Source organism: Scomber scombrus, chromosome 7 (assembly GCF_963691925.1).
Source record: "Scomber scombrus chromosome 7, fScoSco1.1, whole genome shotgun sequence".
Classification (NCBI taxonomy): Eukaryota; Metazoa; Chordata; class Actinopteri; order Scombriformes; family Scombridae; genus Scomber; species Scomber scombrus.
Window position 1 is genome coordinate 21,979,612 of NC_084976.1, and position 16,806 is coordinate 21,996,417.

At 43.4% G+C, this 16,806-nt stretch overlaps 3 protein-coding genes across 3 annotated transcripts in view; all 3 read right to left on the reverse strand.

Moving 5' to 3' along the window:
• ppp1r8b (protein phosphatase 1, regulatory subunit 8b) overlaps window positions 1-16,806 on the reverse strand; it is a 126,741-nt gene that overhangs the window by 83,355 nt on the left and 26,580 nt on the right. The gene's annotated exons all lie outside the window — the stretch shown is intronic.
• LOC133984051 (forkhead box protein O6-like) lies at window positions 7,362-12,105 on the reverse strand. The gene has a single exon (XM_062423296.1). It carries the CDS (start codon window positions 7,909-7,911, stop codon window positions 7,393-7,395), a length of 519 nt encoding a protein of 172 aa, XP_062279280.1. The 5' UTR covers window positions 7,912-12,105; the 3' UTR covers window positions 7,362-7,392.
• med18 (mediator of RNA polymerase II transcription, subunit 18 homolog (yeast)) lies at window positions 14,955-15,656 on the reverse strand (the record flags this gene model as incomplete). Its single annotated transcript, XM_062423295.1, is given in 1 exon segment — window positions 14,955-15,656. A coding segment is annotated over 1 exon segment (559 nt), but the record flags the coding sequence as incomplete, so codon positions are not given.

Genomic DNA, 16,806 nt, shown 5'->3' on the forward strand with positions numbered 1-16,806 from the left:
AGTTAATCAATATTGTTTTGTTTAATCTATAAAATGTCTTTGAAGGAGCCAAAAATTACGTCTTGAAATTGCTTATTTTGTCTGACCAACAGTCCAAAATGCAAAGATATCTATAATTTACAATGATATAAAAACAGAGAAAAACAGCAAACTCTCATATTGCTGGAAACAGCAAAGGTTTGGCACTCATCACCAATAAATGACTGAAACCACTTAATGATAATCAGAATCATTGATGATCCATTATCTGCTGTTAATCAACTTATTGTTTCAGCTCTACAACCTACCAAAACATCCTCCAGATTGTATCTTTGTTGGCCAACAAAGGAAAACATTCCATAGCAATGACCAAACAGTGCACATCTTTAAGTACAAATAAAAATAGCATGTCCATAGTACATTACAGCTATTAAGGTGTATGCTAATATGAAGTAGGCTAGCCTGAGGCCATCTCTATGTGATAGGGGTGAGGACGGGAGACGAAGCAGAGCGTAGTGGAGCAGAGCAGGCCCTGTAGTGGTAAAGAAAGAGACAGAGAGAGTCGACCCAGCATGACTACCGCCTGCCTGAGTGGAGCAGCCTGCCTGCAATTAAGGTGGAATCAGGGAGAAATCTGCGCTGCCTTGATAATGAGCCTCGTCTGAATTATTAACGAGAGCTGTTCCCCTGGGACCCAGGCTCCCACTGAGCCCATCAACCCCCCCAACACACCCAAATGCGCACACACACACACACACACACACACACACACACACACACACACACACACACACACACACACACACACACACACAGAGATACACACACATTCACTCACACAAGACGAAGGGAGAGAAATACATGCATTGCACTCAGAAACACACACACGCACACAATGACAATCACACATTATGCACATTGACACAGATGAGCAACAAGCATGCCGCTACACATGGAGACCGAAATTTCCAGCACCACAAGGGCTAACACATATTATTCACACACTGAAGTGAATATCCAAAATCATTTGCAACATTTTTAATACAAACAACATTTCTCTGGAACGAAATAACATCACATTAGAACTGACAGAGTTTTCTCTGTCTTAGAATAAGCAACTTCAATATATCATTTGACTGAATATGAAAAATGCCTTTTGATGTGTGGATACTGTCCATTCGACTTACTCCACCGTTCAAGCCTGTGTAATAACAATGGGCATGTTCTTAACCACATTACATTAGGAAACCACATACTGAGGTATTTTATTTTTGAGATGTAGGCCAGTTCTTAGATGATGAGTCATTTAGTGCGAGTTACTCATTTTGGAAAGTATTTATGGTCATTAATAAAAAATTCTTTATTCTAGGAGTAATACTACTATTCACTGACAAAGACCTGTGGGTTCTCCATTTATTCTGTTTCAATAAACCCTATAAACTAGCAGAATATAAGTATTTTTATTAGTCTCACTGCAAGTCACAGGGACAAGCTGCATCCTATTTATACTGGTGTCAGTAGTGTTGCTGGAGGGTAACAGAGCAGGAACACAGTGACTTTTATTCCTATTTCATTGAAATGTGGATGTTGTGAGTGTATGCCCAGAGTGTGTCCAGCAGCACTTGCATGGCATATAGACCCCCCAACAGAAGAAGACCTCTCTCTGTTCCCTCCCTCATCCCCAATTTCATAACCCACTCCCTGGAAATAAACAGAGATGTGTTCTAATCATCCAGCACTGGTGTAACACTCAAGGCTGCCCCCCCCCCCCCCACACACACACACACACACACCTCCCCAACCTCCTCTCATCAAATCTCCATGACATCAAACTCACACAGCCTCAGAGAGAAACACACACCACATTCTGTCCCTGCAGCTGTGAACGGTTTTGCCAAAAAATCCACGGGCGCTTACCAAACAGAGCCACGCCTTCCATATGAGCCAATCGCCGCGAGTCAGACAGGTTTCAAAACAAATCAGACAGCAAAACAGCACCACAGAAAGTCGCTTCCGCTCTCTGTCAGCCCCCTCCTCTCCCAAAAAAAAAAATTGGTTCACCCCACCCAAGAACAGAGTGTTCCTCCATGGGTGGTTTGAAGAGGCACAAGTGTGTTGTGTGTTTTGTGCAAATGTGTGTGCCTGAGCTAGAGGGAATAGTGGAAACCATCACCCTAAATAGTGCAATGGGAAAAGAATGACAATTTCTCTATGCTTCACTATGCTGCTTCAGTTTGGGAGAAAAATGAACTGAGAAGTGTATTTAATATCCTGAGAAATGTCACCAAACTGCTGTGAAAAAGAAAAAATGCAGAGCAATGGGTAATAGGCTTGGTAAGAAATGCTTCAACAGCTGAAGTTCAGTTCAGCTGAGAAGAACATCCAAATTAGTTCAACCCTGTCGAATTGGGAACTTGACAATCTCATCCCCTTGTATTCTGCTCCAAAAGACCCACTAGCTGAGAGTCATCGAGCTGGGGAAAATCCAGCATTGTTATCCTATTATCTCTGAGATAATGTGAGATATGAGATTTCCCTTAGATAAGAGGAGGCACGCTGCTTAAGGCAGTCTAGATCACTGGCAGGAGACTGTTAAAGCTCAAAATCCTGACGCCATAGTTCCCATGAGAAATACTCCTCACCTCAATTGGCCCTAATGCCAAAAACCACTAAGACAGACAGAATGTATAAAATGTCTAATGGATATGGAGCAAAACAGAAAAGAAGAGAGATGAAAGAGGAGATAACATGGATGTCTGCTAGATGGAGTGATAAGAGAGAGCGAAGTAATATCAAAGGCAAAATTATATTGTTTTTCATATTACTGTCTACTGATTGCTGTCTCCCATATTTGAATGCGTGCCCATGCTTTGGTAATTTGCATGTACATTAATCATTTTCAGTGAGAAATGAACTGCCACGGCTGCCTGAAGGCTGCAGGGGGAGAAGGCAGTGAGGACGGGCTTCTTGGCATCAGACACCCGGCTCAACCTGAATATACTGCCTGAACCCAACCTGGCTCCGGCTGCAAGAGCCAAGGGGAGATGTAAGGTGCTCATAATCCTACACCATAAATCTGTCCAGCATGCATCATATGCTCTCATTTTGCGAATGTGTGTGTGTGTGTGTGCGTGTGTGTCTGTCTGTCGCACTCTCAAATTACTCTGCTCCCCTGAGCCAAGACGGAGGATAAAATATGAATCAGCTGAAGCCTAGGATAGTTTCCAGTCTCTCCAGACTCCCCGACCATCATCAAACGACACAAGCATGCACGTACGCATTCCTGCACCCGCACAGCAGACACATGCACGCAACTCTACACACTCTGAAAGTTTCAAGTCTCTCCACTTCATGCTAAGCTCCTGTCAAACACACTCTCCGCTGCACATTTGACATTCATATCCCTCATATTTGCCAAGTGTCTCTCTACTGCAGCTGCCTGTGCATGGTGACAGGATTACGAGAGTCTGTCTGTCTCTTACCTATAAATCAATTAGATAAAGTGATATGATCCAGCCCAGTTATAAATACTACTGCATGTGGAGACAGGGGTTATGTGCCTTTACATAAGATAAGACTACACATATACCTACTGAAACATCTCTCTTCATTTTTTTCACATACAGGTGTTCTTTCCTTTTCGCCACCCCTGTAGTGACTGTCACAATCTCTGTTGCTGTCATGTTACTCTCTCTTTTTGAGCCTCTCATTTATCTGATTCCCACCAGTAAAGGAAACCCTGTGACCCCTTACCCTGCTGGCACCTGGCCAGACCTCAACCTAAAGACTTTAAAAATAACAGTCTAGTCACTATGGATTAAAGTGTCTGGGTGACTGCCTGGCACCCTGACCGCCCTGCTGCGCAATCCCCTGGCATCTCACTGCAAAAAGCCCTGCACTGCAAACATAAACAGGGAAAACTACATGTGGTACATCAACACAGGTTGAAACATACAAAATATAGATGCACTGTAAAAGCAACTGCATCCAAAATATAATGTGATGGTATCTTATCAATCACATTTCTATTTATTTATATGATGAAGTATTTTTGCACCCAGGCTGGCATATACAGTAAAGCAACCCCCTCCCCCACAGCATAACAATGCCATTATCTTCTGACACCCTTGAAGTTAATGAACTTCTGGGCGCCTACAGGGCAATCCCCATGCCAAGTTCCCTGTAAACCCCACCATTACAGGCATTAGGAAGTCAGGAGCTAGACTACGCACCATTCTCCGCAGTGACATGCTGTCAGACCAATCAGCAGCCCCAAACACACACGCCTATAGAAGTAGACAGCCCCTCCCCCTGCTCATGCCCCCACAAAGACGCACACAAATACACACACACAACACTACCAACCCTGACGCTTTGTTGAAATTGACATGTGCTTCTCCCTTGCACTGCATCCACATGCGCCCGTGGATGCTCGCCCTCAGATATAATCAGCCATGAAGCCATAAAACATAACCGGGCACACAGGGCTTCATAATCAGTCTTTAACTTGAGTCAAGAATCCTGCAAATTTATAGGTCGGAAAATAAATGCCAATGAAGTTATCACTAATCTGTAGTAGTGACTCGCACCTCCGTGGAAAGTGTAAGAGGGTTCACAAGTGCACAATTCTCTGTAACCTCCCTCCAGTAAAGAGATGATTAGGAAGCCATGACCTCAGACTGCTGCAGCCTTCCTAGAAGTCAGAAGCCATTAGGTATTTATAGGAGCTTAATGGTACTGTCTAGGTGTACTGGCTGTCTAGTACTCATGATCGAGCCAGCTTCACATCCTTTCCCATGCGAGTCACAGCAGGATGATTCGCAACACACAATCTGCATTTGAAGATGATTTTTACTTAAAGCCGCTACGTATAGTGCAGGTTCTATAAACTGTCTAAAGAGGTTCCTTTGCTTTTAGTTGGTCAGCCCCCGCCCCCGCCCACCACCACCAAACCCCCCCCCCCCCCCAGCCTGCCTGCCTCCTACGCAGACAGCCAACCTATACCACTTAATTTCATTTCATTTCATCAGCAGCTTACCAACAATTCTTTCATATATTTTTTATTTCCCTTGCATGGCAGAAAAAAATCGGACTGCTTTGCATCAAATGCTTTGCTCATGGATGATATTGTTGATTGAGATGAAAATGTAGAGGATGATACAAGTAGCGTCTTCCAACTTGCAAATGCTGCTGTCAAATATAATTGCCTGATATGATTTGTAAAATTATACATATGAAAGTGCACCTGTTTTGTGTGCTAGTGAGGGGAGGAGGGGGTGGTTGTATGATTTCAGGATCCGGGTTTATGGTCTGAATCTTTATGCTAAACCTTGACAAACTTGCTCTTAGAAGCTGAGTTTACACAGCGATCCTACAATTAATCTCTTCTGAAACAGATGTTTTCATGTTCCCACACCCTTTTCATTCCATAACTATCTGATCAAATAATATGCATGTAAATGTCTTGTCATGCACTGAAAAAAATGGTTTGCCACAGTGTGCCAAAATAAAAATGAATGATCACACTCCTAAATTTAAAAAAAAAAATTATATAAGGCTTCATTATGTACTCAAAACCCTGCTAATTCAAATGAGATTCTTATTTAATGATCCAAGTTTACTTGAAAAAAGTTAAAAAAAACAGTTATTGCAGGGGCCAAGTTAGGCAGTTGCATCATATATTAGACTTCTACTGTACATGCACGTATGCAGCTGGGGAGTAATAATATTTACATCTGCTGTTTGTTTGATTCCTGTGAATAAGCTACACATGAGTCCCAAGTGTGTTTACATTACAACACTGTCTCTGACCAAAACCAGGTCAGACTTCTTACTGACATTATGGCTGCCTGCTTTAAACGACTTACCTAATCCCCCGTCATTACCTGGAATGGGCCCCATGTCTCGCCTGCGGCCTGAAATAGCCCAGGACCTCAGACTGCCACTGTCAAACCCCCTAATTTGCAGTTTCATAAATAGCAGACTGAGACTTTGGCACTCAAGATAAAGTGGCCCTGTGGTTTAAGAAGTTACCTTTTGGTGCGAGTTCAGCGCCTAATGGAAGTCTACCTGGAGACACACCTTAGCACAGTTCACTTTAATGGGGCAGGCTTAAAGTGTCAGTCAGATGCTTGTGTTTAAGCCTGAGGCCAACAGAGGAGACACATTTCTAAATGGTGACAAAGTTTATGTTATGCAACAGCAACACAAGTTTTGACAACAGGCTATGCACATATGAATGCATGTTGTTGGACACTAGTCAATATTTTAAGTCTTTGATTGCAATTGATGATGTGAATGACACGCCTGGATAAGTAGGAATCATATGACAATGCCAAGCCAGTATTTCTTCCTGTAAGTATTTAATAGGATAAATTTAGCCGTAAGCATTTAAATAAATGTTCAATAATGAGCTTACACTGAGGAAGAGATACGACTAGCCAATGTGAAATCATCTCTAAATCCTGCTCAGTAACAGTAGTAGTAAAAAAAAAATCCTACAAACCCAAATATTATGTATTTCACAGGAACCTTAAGAGTCTAGGGCAAGACTCTGAAGACTGGCAATGCACCCACAAAGAAGTACTATACTGTACAGCCTCTACCTTCTCACACATTGCCAGGGAAATGGCAGACTATATTCAGATGCAAAACTTAACATCTAGTCTCGAGGTCTGAGCTCAGAAAGGTGAACGATCAGGACAAGCACTACTGCCCTGCTGATCTCCCAGCCCCTTCTCCCTGTCCTCAGATGGCCATAATGAATAGCAACAAGATGAGGCTGGGACTAGAGGCTGATAACATGGGCAGATGTCCAGGAGGTTACTCCAGGCTCCCGGCCAGACAGGCAGCAGTGGTGGACTGTGGTCAGTTGTGAGCACCCTCTTGAATATTTACATTGTAGACAGCTGATCTGTGATCTCATACAAGTGTCTCTGTGTTGATAGATTTTTTTTAAAGGTTGTGGAGGACAATATGTAGTCCCCACCTTCATGAAAACACATGGGACACTTTCTTCTATTTATCTGCCACATTTATTCACAGCAGATAAGGACATAAATCATTAACCACTGTGTTACTGCTCCTGGTGAAAGCATTTCATGCACTACTACGGACGCTGCTGCCCATCATGAGCTGCTCTCTGCAGCTGGGATGAGCAAAGCCTTGTTACACACACAGCAAGGGACTCCGCTACAGTCTATTATATTCTGCCATCAATGATCTATTAGAATGACTGACGGCAGTAATGAACTAAGACAAGATAACGCATGGCACCATTCATGCGTAACCGACACGGAGTCCCAGGGTGACATGTGTATGGCACGAGGGGTGAAAGAATCATAATGGCTTAGTGAATAGGAATAATACTCAATATTATCACCAGACACTCTGTGATTAACACGTCAAACCCCATCAAGCTGGCATGTATGTCCTATTCCTTACCTTCCAGCCAGCTGAGCTATTACTGTCGCCCTTATCCTTGAAATAGGGCACAAAACGGACCATCCAGTCGTATATCTGTGACAGCGTGAGTCTCTTTTCAGGGGTGCTCTCAATGGCGCGGGTAATGAGATCCGCGTAGGACTGGTTCCCCCACGCGTTCCGCCGCGAGGATTTGGCTTTGCGCAGCGGTCCGGTCACATCGAGAGTCGCGCCAGCCAGGCATGGGTGCGTCGCGCCTGTGGGTGCCGGGGCGCCGGCTGGATGCTTCAGCTCTCCCGGCGTTCCGCCCACGAGCCCCGCTCCGCAAGCCGGGACGTCCTCCGGTTCCACCTTGATGTTGGCCAGTGGAAGACCCCCGCTGACCTCGTGTCCACCGGGGAAATCCTCCGGGCAAGGTAGCGGCCAGGTGCATGAGCGAGGCCGGCTTTGCGGCTCGAAATCCGAATCAACCTGATGAGCGTCTAATTCGTCGTCCTCCATCATCAACATTTACCCTTCAGTTGAAACGGAATAAATCAAATGAAGAGCAAGGGGAGGGAAATACCTCCACGATTCCCGTATCCCACTGTCTTCAATATCACTTCACGTTGAAATTCGCCTTGTAACACGGCTATTAAGCTTACAGTCTGAATCAATAAGAGGGAATTGAGCGGAGTAGAAGGATCATGATGAACACAAGCAAAAATCACAGCATCGCGTGTAAAGATAAGAGAAGTAATAAAAGTAATAGTAATTTTTCGTCCATTTTACCTGGAGTAAAATATCAAATGGTGATTAAAAGGCTTCTCATTTAACAGTCCACATCACTCCCAAGACAGTCAGTCTCAAACGCGTGTCAGAGCCAGTCACAGGGCGCTTTTCAACCCAGTTGCAGCAACAGATGATATTTCAGATAAGGAGCACGTTTGCAAAGCATCGTCGATAAATCCTCCAGAAGACAACGGGAAGAATGGGAAAAGAGAGGGAAAATCACCAGGGCGATAATGCGTGATTACCGTGAATTATTAAATCTTCCAGTCTGCACGGATTAAACTGGCAGCGCCACATTCAAGTCCATTCAGCCTGAACAGCACAAAACTGTCTGCAATTATAATGAAGAGGCGTGCGCATGTGACGAATCGATAAATTCCCAGTCTGGAAAAAAAAATATATGAAGAAAAAAATATTCCAGCAATCAAATCTCGTATCCACTTGTCAGGATGATAAAATTGGCTTTTATCACACCCCCCCTTGCTCCCCTCTACCCCCCCTTGCCTTTTCTCACTCTCAGATCCCACACATGTTCGCATTTGCTTACAACTCGTTCCGTCGATGTGAACCGAGGATGACGCGCCGGCGCTGTAGTGGAGATGCTGCCAATTGGAGTGCGCTCACGAAATCAATACTCTGCGAACATGATTACAGCGAAATCCCGAACTCTCTCTCTCTCTCTCTCTCTCTCTCTCTCTCTCTCTCTCTCCACCTTCTCTGTTATGAACGCAGGGCGCAAAAGCCACATTCTTAATCAAAACTCTGCATAATGATATGTCTGGTGGAGCGTCACACCGCGCTTTGTGTGCCAGTTTCCGTGTCCAGTCGTGATAAAACAAGACATTGTAAAAACCACAAGGGAGAATTTCGACAATGGTTTTGTCTTCAAAAAATAAAAAATACAGTGACTGATAATTGCCTTTGTGCGTAACAGATTGTCCGAGGCACCATGTGCAGCCCAAATGCCCTCCAGGGGAACTCACGGTGCGCAGGAGGTTTCACCTCTGCTGATTATTTGCAGCTCTACTCCAGTGAGTGTAATTTTCTATGCCGATTAGACAGATTTAGCTCAGATTAAGAGTAACCCTAGATTTTAATCCGAGAGGAGTGAGGTGAAATGGGGCTTTTCAGAGGCCAGAATATATATATATATATTTTTTTAAATCATCTCCACTCCGCACTCCAACTAATGTGAAGAAAAATAAAACAGTTGCCCATTATCCTCTTGAATTGCACTGGCAAAGCCTCAGCGCCAAAAGACCAGAGAGTCTGCTCTGGCAGATACAGTCCACAGACCCCTGTGCGTAATTCTGCTACACTGACCAAGGGGGATTCCTCCCCTCCAACCCACCCTCCTAAAATCTGACAGCTGGGCGGGCACACAGTCACAGGTGCTCAAATCTCATTGGTTGTCTATTTCCCTTATACATACATAGATTGGGTTGAATGCCTTACAATGTACATCACCATCTTTATTCAGCCAGAAAAGATTTGCTGAGCTCACAGGCTATTTAACCGTCTGTTTCACATTTTTATGCACACTCACACCTGATATGTTGATGATTGCTATGGGGAGAATATTACTTATTCATGGACTTTTACAGTCAGCCTCTCATGCAGCTACAATTTCTGATAATGTTTGTTAGTTAGGCAGCCGTTCCATGTGAGCATTTTTAGTGCCCATGGGTGATCAGTGTGACCTATGGGGGCATTGCAGTCAAAATATTGACACTCAACCCAGAGGTGTACATTGTCTGCAAGTCTCTAACTTCATAAGTGAGAATTCTGCTAACATCTTGATATAATTGAGTGACACATGCACGGCTCATGAGCACCATCAAAACAAGCTCCTGCGCAGCACACAGTGGCTGAAATTGTCTGGAGGACCCCACCCTCTTCATGCAAAGTATGCACGGACTGAAGCTGTACTTAAAAGTTGCACAACATGACTAAATTGTGTGCACTCAGACATTACTGATGTTGAGAAATTTGAGTCAAAAATAGCCAGCTTTAAGTGCGGGAGGATGTGTCATGGAATGACTTCATGCTGGACAACAATGGGATCACATGTTTAAAATGCCATGTTGTTAATTTTTCCATTTGTGCAAAAAGCCTCTGTTGTTTCCAAAGCACTATTGTTCCTTTGATTTACAGCAATTGTTTTCATAATCACCTGGTCACTTCAATATGTCCAAAGAGTAAAACCAATGCTGGGCACAGACACGCCTTACATTGCCTCTTTTCTCTAACACAAGGTGCTGCTTGTGATGCTCGTTCAGACTGAACGGATTACATAATGTGTCTTGATTACACATTAAGTGAAAGAAAAGTAGTTGTGAATGTCAAGAAGACGAATAGCCAGACCCAGAGGCTCACAGCAGGTCTGTATCTCAACAGAGACAAGAATTGGAGGGAGTGGAGTTAGACACAGAGAGAGGAAGAAGACACAGGCAGCGCAAGTTTAAAAACTACGTATGTGATCAGTCGCTTCCAGGCTGGCTGCTACGCTGTACGCATACCAGACATTCCAGAGGCAGCGTGGCTGGCTTCAGGCTCTGTGTGGCTGATCCTGGAACAGCATGTTCTGCACAGCAGTAATCACCTCAGTCAGCCACAAGCAAGGTAGAGCACCACGGCAACAACAAGGCAGAGCTTTGTGCCTGTCAATTTGCACCCATAAAAAAAGTGCTTTGGAATGTCATTCACGTAGGAAGAGGACACATTTTTCCGCCCATTTCTGCAAGGCCTGTCCTCATTTCCTTGTCCCTGACACTTCAGCCGTCCCTCGCAACCTCATGATGTTGTGCAATTTATCCCTGCGCCCCATTCTGCCCGGTGGAATAAGGACGAGAGGAAGCCAGAGAAGCCACAAGAACACCCCTGGGAGATCGATGCTTGTGTGGGAAAACACCTCCCTTATTGTCCTTCCCTCTCAGCAAACAACCCGTACTCTCCAACGAGCATATGGGCTCCCAATGACACAGGAAGGAGAGGGCTCAAATCCAAGTATCGGGAGCATTCTGGAGTAGGCAAATCTTTGATTTCAACCCTTCATGGCACTGGCCCAAAGTAGGCTGACTTAAAGACTTCCTGCCCCGAGCTAAAGCCAGCTTTTTAGTGGCATCTTAGCATCTGCACTGCCAACTATGAACATTATGTTCTGAGGCAGCAAAGACAATTGGTGCCAAGAGTTTTAATTAAGACTGTGTTGTGGAATGGAGAGTAAAGGCATGTGGAGGTAATGGCTTCTCTCCTCATTTCAGAGGTCTAACAAAATATGATTAACTAACACTATCTGCCTTAGCCAATTAATTATATTTAACAGTTAAAGACCCATAACTACCAAATGGCCCAAAGAGGGAAATGAATGTGTACTGCTATCATACCCACATGTACAGAAAGCATAATTGTATTATAATACAATAAACTAATGATGTCAGAGGCTTTTTTAAGACTGTAAGGACAAGTGGACAACGATGCTATGCTGTAGCACTCCATATCTAGGTGGGTAGATGACGTGGTACAAACTGGCACAAGTTTGTAATATGTTTTAACTACTTCAACAGGTGTGTACAGAATAATCATTCAAGCCAATTATCACAATCTTTTATAATAATTAACTTAATAAATTGTAAACTGAACACCTATAATTTTTGGACTGACAATTTGTAGAGGGCTCTATGTGCAACTGGCATTTAGACTAATGTGGGGAAAAAACAGATCCACCAATGATAACAATACTTGCATTAAAAATAGCAGCGTCCTACATGCCCCACAATTTGTTCCAAATAATACAATGGGAATTTTGATGATCACTCACACACTGTAACCCTAACCCCCAATGAAACCATTTCATAGAATTATTAAGATTTTTTGCATGTATGCGTTGGGAGAGGGTGTCACTCTAGTCTCAGTTTTATTAAATAAACCATGCAGCATATCATATTGCCTCCAGCAATGAGTTAAATCCCTCACTTGTGCAAGTCAGTGGTTGGCTACATCCACAATAGCCGAGTAGGCCTGATGCCAAGACACTGATTAGCCTAGCTCTGCCTCTGTTCTCCAGGCAATGTGGAGTGGAGGTGCGGTGGGAGTCCAGCTCATCACCAAAGAGCACTGTGCTAAACACAAGTTTAAGTGGAAGAAAGCCAGCAGACTGTAGAGTATCCATGCTGGACATATAAAGCCTTGGGCAAGGAGGCATCTGCCTCTTTAATACATAATTCACTCAGAGCTGAAACATCATGCTTTAGTCCTTCTGGTTGTTGGAACATGAAACTGTCTCCATCAGATAATTCGGTCTCATTGACGATCAACTTAATGCACCAGACAGGGAACAAAAAAATTAACTTCAATTTGAGCAGACCATATTTGCTTTAAAACCTTTCAAACATAGTAATATGTTACAATGTTTAAAGGTTGACTCTCAGGGTGCACCAAATGTATGTGGAAGCACTGTCATCTCACCTTTCCACCTCAGCGAGCTTGTCCTCATCAACCATGATTTGCAGGTAGGTCAACATGTAGAGACAGCCATCTGCCCTCCAGCCCTCCCTTCAGACATGCACATGGTCACTTTACATCACAAACCCAGCAAATGCATCTTCCTGTGGGGGTATTATTAGAAGCACTCATGTCTTATTGCCCACATTATTATCATAACTGACAGGATGTGCATTAGTTACTTCAGTCTTTGCGTCAGATTGGCCATAATGTTGACACACTGGTATACAGGCCATTTTTTAATTCAGCATGTAGAGTGAAGAACCTGAGGCAGCTGTAGTGCTTTCATGTGTAATAGTCCCAGCTCAAGTTCCCATGAAAGAGGCACTAATGGGTTAACAGTAGAAATGAGAGGGGAAGAGAGGGAAAATCAATGCTTTTGTTGGGGGGAAGAAAGAAAGGCTTTCACAGGTCTATGTATCATTAAGCAATTGAGAAAGCTAATTAGAGTGGGGGGAAAAGATGTGCAGATCTCACCGCTAATTATTTCCATGGCAACCACAGCTCCTGTGGATGATCTGAGGTACCGATTCAGCCGGCTCCAATTAGACAGCCAGTCACATAAAGAGCAAGAGAGACCCCTAGTGGGATAAAATGAACATGTTCATGAGAGGCTACACAAGGCAACTGATCGTTGAGGAAGAACTTAAACATAGAACTAGTTTCATATATTTTAAAAATGAAGAAAACAAACAGGCCTTTGTGCATCACACAAAAGTTACCACAGTTGTCTCATCTTTGTTGATTAAGTGTTAATCCTAAATCAAAATTATGACTCGTAACTGTTCCTTCACACCTGTGTGCCTCATACACCGATCAGCCACATTAAAAACAGCTGCCTAAGATTGTCTAAGTCCCCTTTGTGAAAACAGCTCTGACCCATCAAGACATGACTCCACAAGAACACTAAAAGTATCCTCTAGTATTTTGCACCAAGACATGAGCAGCATTTATGTCCTTTATATTGCAAGGTGGCACCTCCATGGATCGGACTTGTTCTTTCAGCACATGCCACAGAGTTTTGATTGGACTGAGATCTGGGGAATCTGGAGGCAAAGGCAGCACCTTCAATCCTTTGTCATGTTCCTTAAACTATTTCTGAACATTTTTTGCAGTGTGGCAGGGTGCATTATCCTGCTGAAAGAGGCCACTGCCATCAGGGAATACCATTGCTTTGAAAGGCTACAAGAATGTTTAGGTAGGTGGTACATGTCAAAGTAACATCCACATGAATGCCAGGATCCAAGGTTTCCCAGCAGAAATCACTCAAAGCATCATACTGCCTTCACCGGCTTGCATTCCTCCCATAGTGCAGGTAGGTAAATGATGCACATGCACCTGGCCATCTTCTTCCACTGCACCACCTCAGTCCACATGCCCCTTTTAGGAGCTTTTGGCAGTGGACATGTCTGCGTTTACGCAGCCCCATATGCAGTAAGCTGCGATGCATTGCAGGTTCTCACACCTATCTTTCATAGCCAGCATGAACTTTGCCAGCAACTTAGGCTACAGTCGATCTTCTGTGGGACCGGAGCAGATGGGCTAGCCATTGCTTCCTATGCCCCTCAGTGAGCCTTGACAATGTCATCAGTTCACTGGTTGTCCTTCCTTGGACCACCTTTGGTAGGTACTGACCACTGCATACCAGAAACATCCCACAAGACCTGCTATTTTGGAGATGCTCTGACCCAGTCATCACGAGAGTTGCCAAGACTTGCCAATTTTTCCTGCTTGCAACACATCAACTTCAGGAACTGATTGTTCACTTGCTCTCTAATATGCACCATCCCTTGACAGGTGGCATTTTAACTAGATAAACAGTGTTATTAACTTCACATGTCAGTGGTTTTTAATGTTGTGGCTGATCAGTACAGAGATAAACAAATCAGTTTATCTATCAAAAAATAATCAAAAATGTTTAAACTTAAGCCAATTAAAGAATTTTAAATTCCAGGAACCACTGTAAAAACCTATTAATGATCTACATGATAATCTTTCATATAAAAAGGTGTTATTCTTTTACTGCTTTGCACCCAATGCAGGCATGCATTGGTTGCATGGTTTTAACATGTGAAAACCCCTCAGAATAACAATTTGCAATTGTAAAACCTTAAAAGAATCTAGGTATATGTTGAACCACTACTTTATGGGTTGAATTTATAACAGAGTAATAAGCGGCTTACATACAAACTTCCATCACCTGGATTTGGTGGAAACTAAGGGAATGAAGTGTCTTACAGTCATTGTAGAGAACTCCGAAAACAAACATACAAGGCATGTAACTTTTAAGTCAAAGTTGTGCTGTATTTCATTTTAGATAACATGAGAATATTGTAAAAAAACAAACAAAAAAAAACAAACAACAAACAAACATACAAAACAAATAAGAGTTCTAATGTGTCCAGGGTAGTAATTATCTCATTCAGTGTCTTTGTTTGCTGGGGTCAATCTTCTCTAGGTGAACCAGGGGTTTAAGTTGCTCAGCAAAGCTGCGCATGTCCTCTGAAACAGTGTCCTGTCCAGCGGGAGCCAACACACTCAGTTCCACTAAGTATGAAAGTGATAGACGTTCTATGTTGTCCGTGTTCCCCGGTACCAGGATCCGTGACAGTTTGCTTACCACAATTTTCATCACACCTTTGCGAAATATATGCCCATTGGACACAAACTCATGGTCCATGCGGAAGCCCATCTCATTGAGGAATTCTGGCAGGCTGTGAGAGGCAGCCACATCAACACAGTTGCGCACCAGGGCATGACGGCTCTTGTCCCCCACTTCAGGTTGCCCAAGGTAGCGTAGATGCCATGGAGCCGTGGGATGGGAGAGGGAGCGGCGGGCACGCAGAATGAAAGGGTTGCCTTGTTGGCCTTTCAGAAGATAAACCAGCTCATGATCAGTAAAGGTCTCTGGTTCCATGTTGTCACATAGACCTCGGAGTCGATGCAAGAGGCTTTCCAGGGCCTGGTCTAACACACTGCCTGAAGTGATAAAGTGTAAACAGCTTTATAAATATAAACAATGTGGTGACATAATTGCACAGTATATTATATTTGTTATTCCACAATCAGAACTGCTACACTACAAACACTGAGGTTCCTGTAGTAAGAAAGATTAGACAAAAGAGAAACAGACATTTGTCACACACACAGCAGATGTTCTTCTGGTTTGTCTGTTACGGTTAATGATCGGTTCTCACCAGTGCCAGCACTGGGAAGCTTACAGTCTGTTGCCTCTGACTGTCTGTCAGTTTGTGCTGAGGCTGTTATAAAGTGGTTCAACCTTGTGGTCAGGATGTAGTTTGTGGTGTTGTTCGTAACAAAAAGAGGAGCTTTGACACTAAAAAGACTGTAATGTTGAAAGATATCTACTTGATTTGACTCACTTGGATGACTGAAGCTTCATATGAGCTTCATATAAACTTTTAAACTACAGTGGCATGGAAGGAGCCCCATTACTTACATTGTATATATAGTATGAAATTATCTTCTAATGGCCAATATGAACAGGAGGAATAATTATAGCAAGAAAAAACAATTTCAATATTCATTTGGACGCCTCTCTTTTGTTTTAGGATATACTTGAAACGGTGGGAAGCCATCCCTTCAATCACTTCAGGGTTTTTTCCATAACAATCTCCACACATAATATGGGACTTCAGGCATTATGATGATACAAAACACTGTAAAGCTTAAAAATAAAATAATGATTTTGGATGCATGTTACAGCATCTTCAATCAACATACGTGTCCTTCTGAAGTTGTTAAATTCTTAGATATCAAATCACGTGTTGCACCACAACAGTATCGGAACATTGACTCTTTAATGTGTACACTAGGCTGCTACGGATGTTCTACCAGTCTGCGGTGGCCAGTGTCATCTTCTTTGCTGCAGTGTGCTGGGGAGGAGGCATCAGGAGCTGTGGTGAAAATAAACTGAATAAGCTGGTGAGGAAAGCCAGCTCTGTAGTGGGGATGGAAGTGGACAGTGTGGAGGCAGTGACAGAGAAGAGGATGAGAGGAAAGCTAGAAGCTATCATGGACAATCCCTCTCATCCTCTCTATGTTTACCTGAGGCAGCTCAGGAGCACGTTCAGCCACAGACTCATCCAGGCACGCACCTAAAAGCGCTTG

Bases quoted from the DNA above. Each gene is read 5' to 3' on its own strand.
- LOC133984051 (XM_062423296.1), bottom strand. From the start codon at position 7,911: ATGTTGATGATGGAGGACGACGAATTAGACGCTCATCAGGTTGATTCG.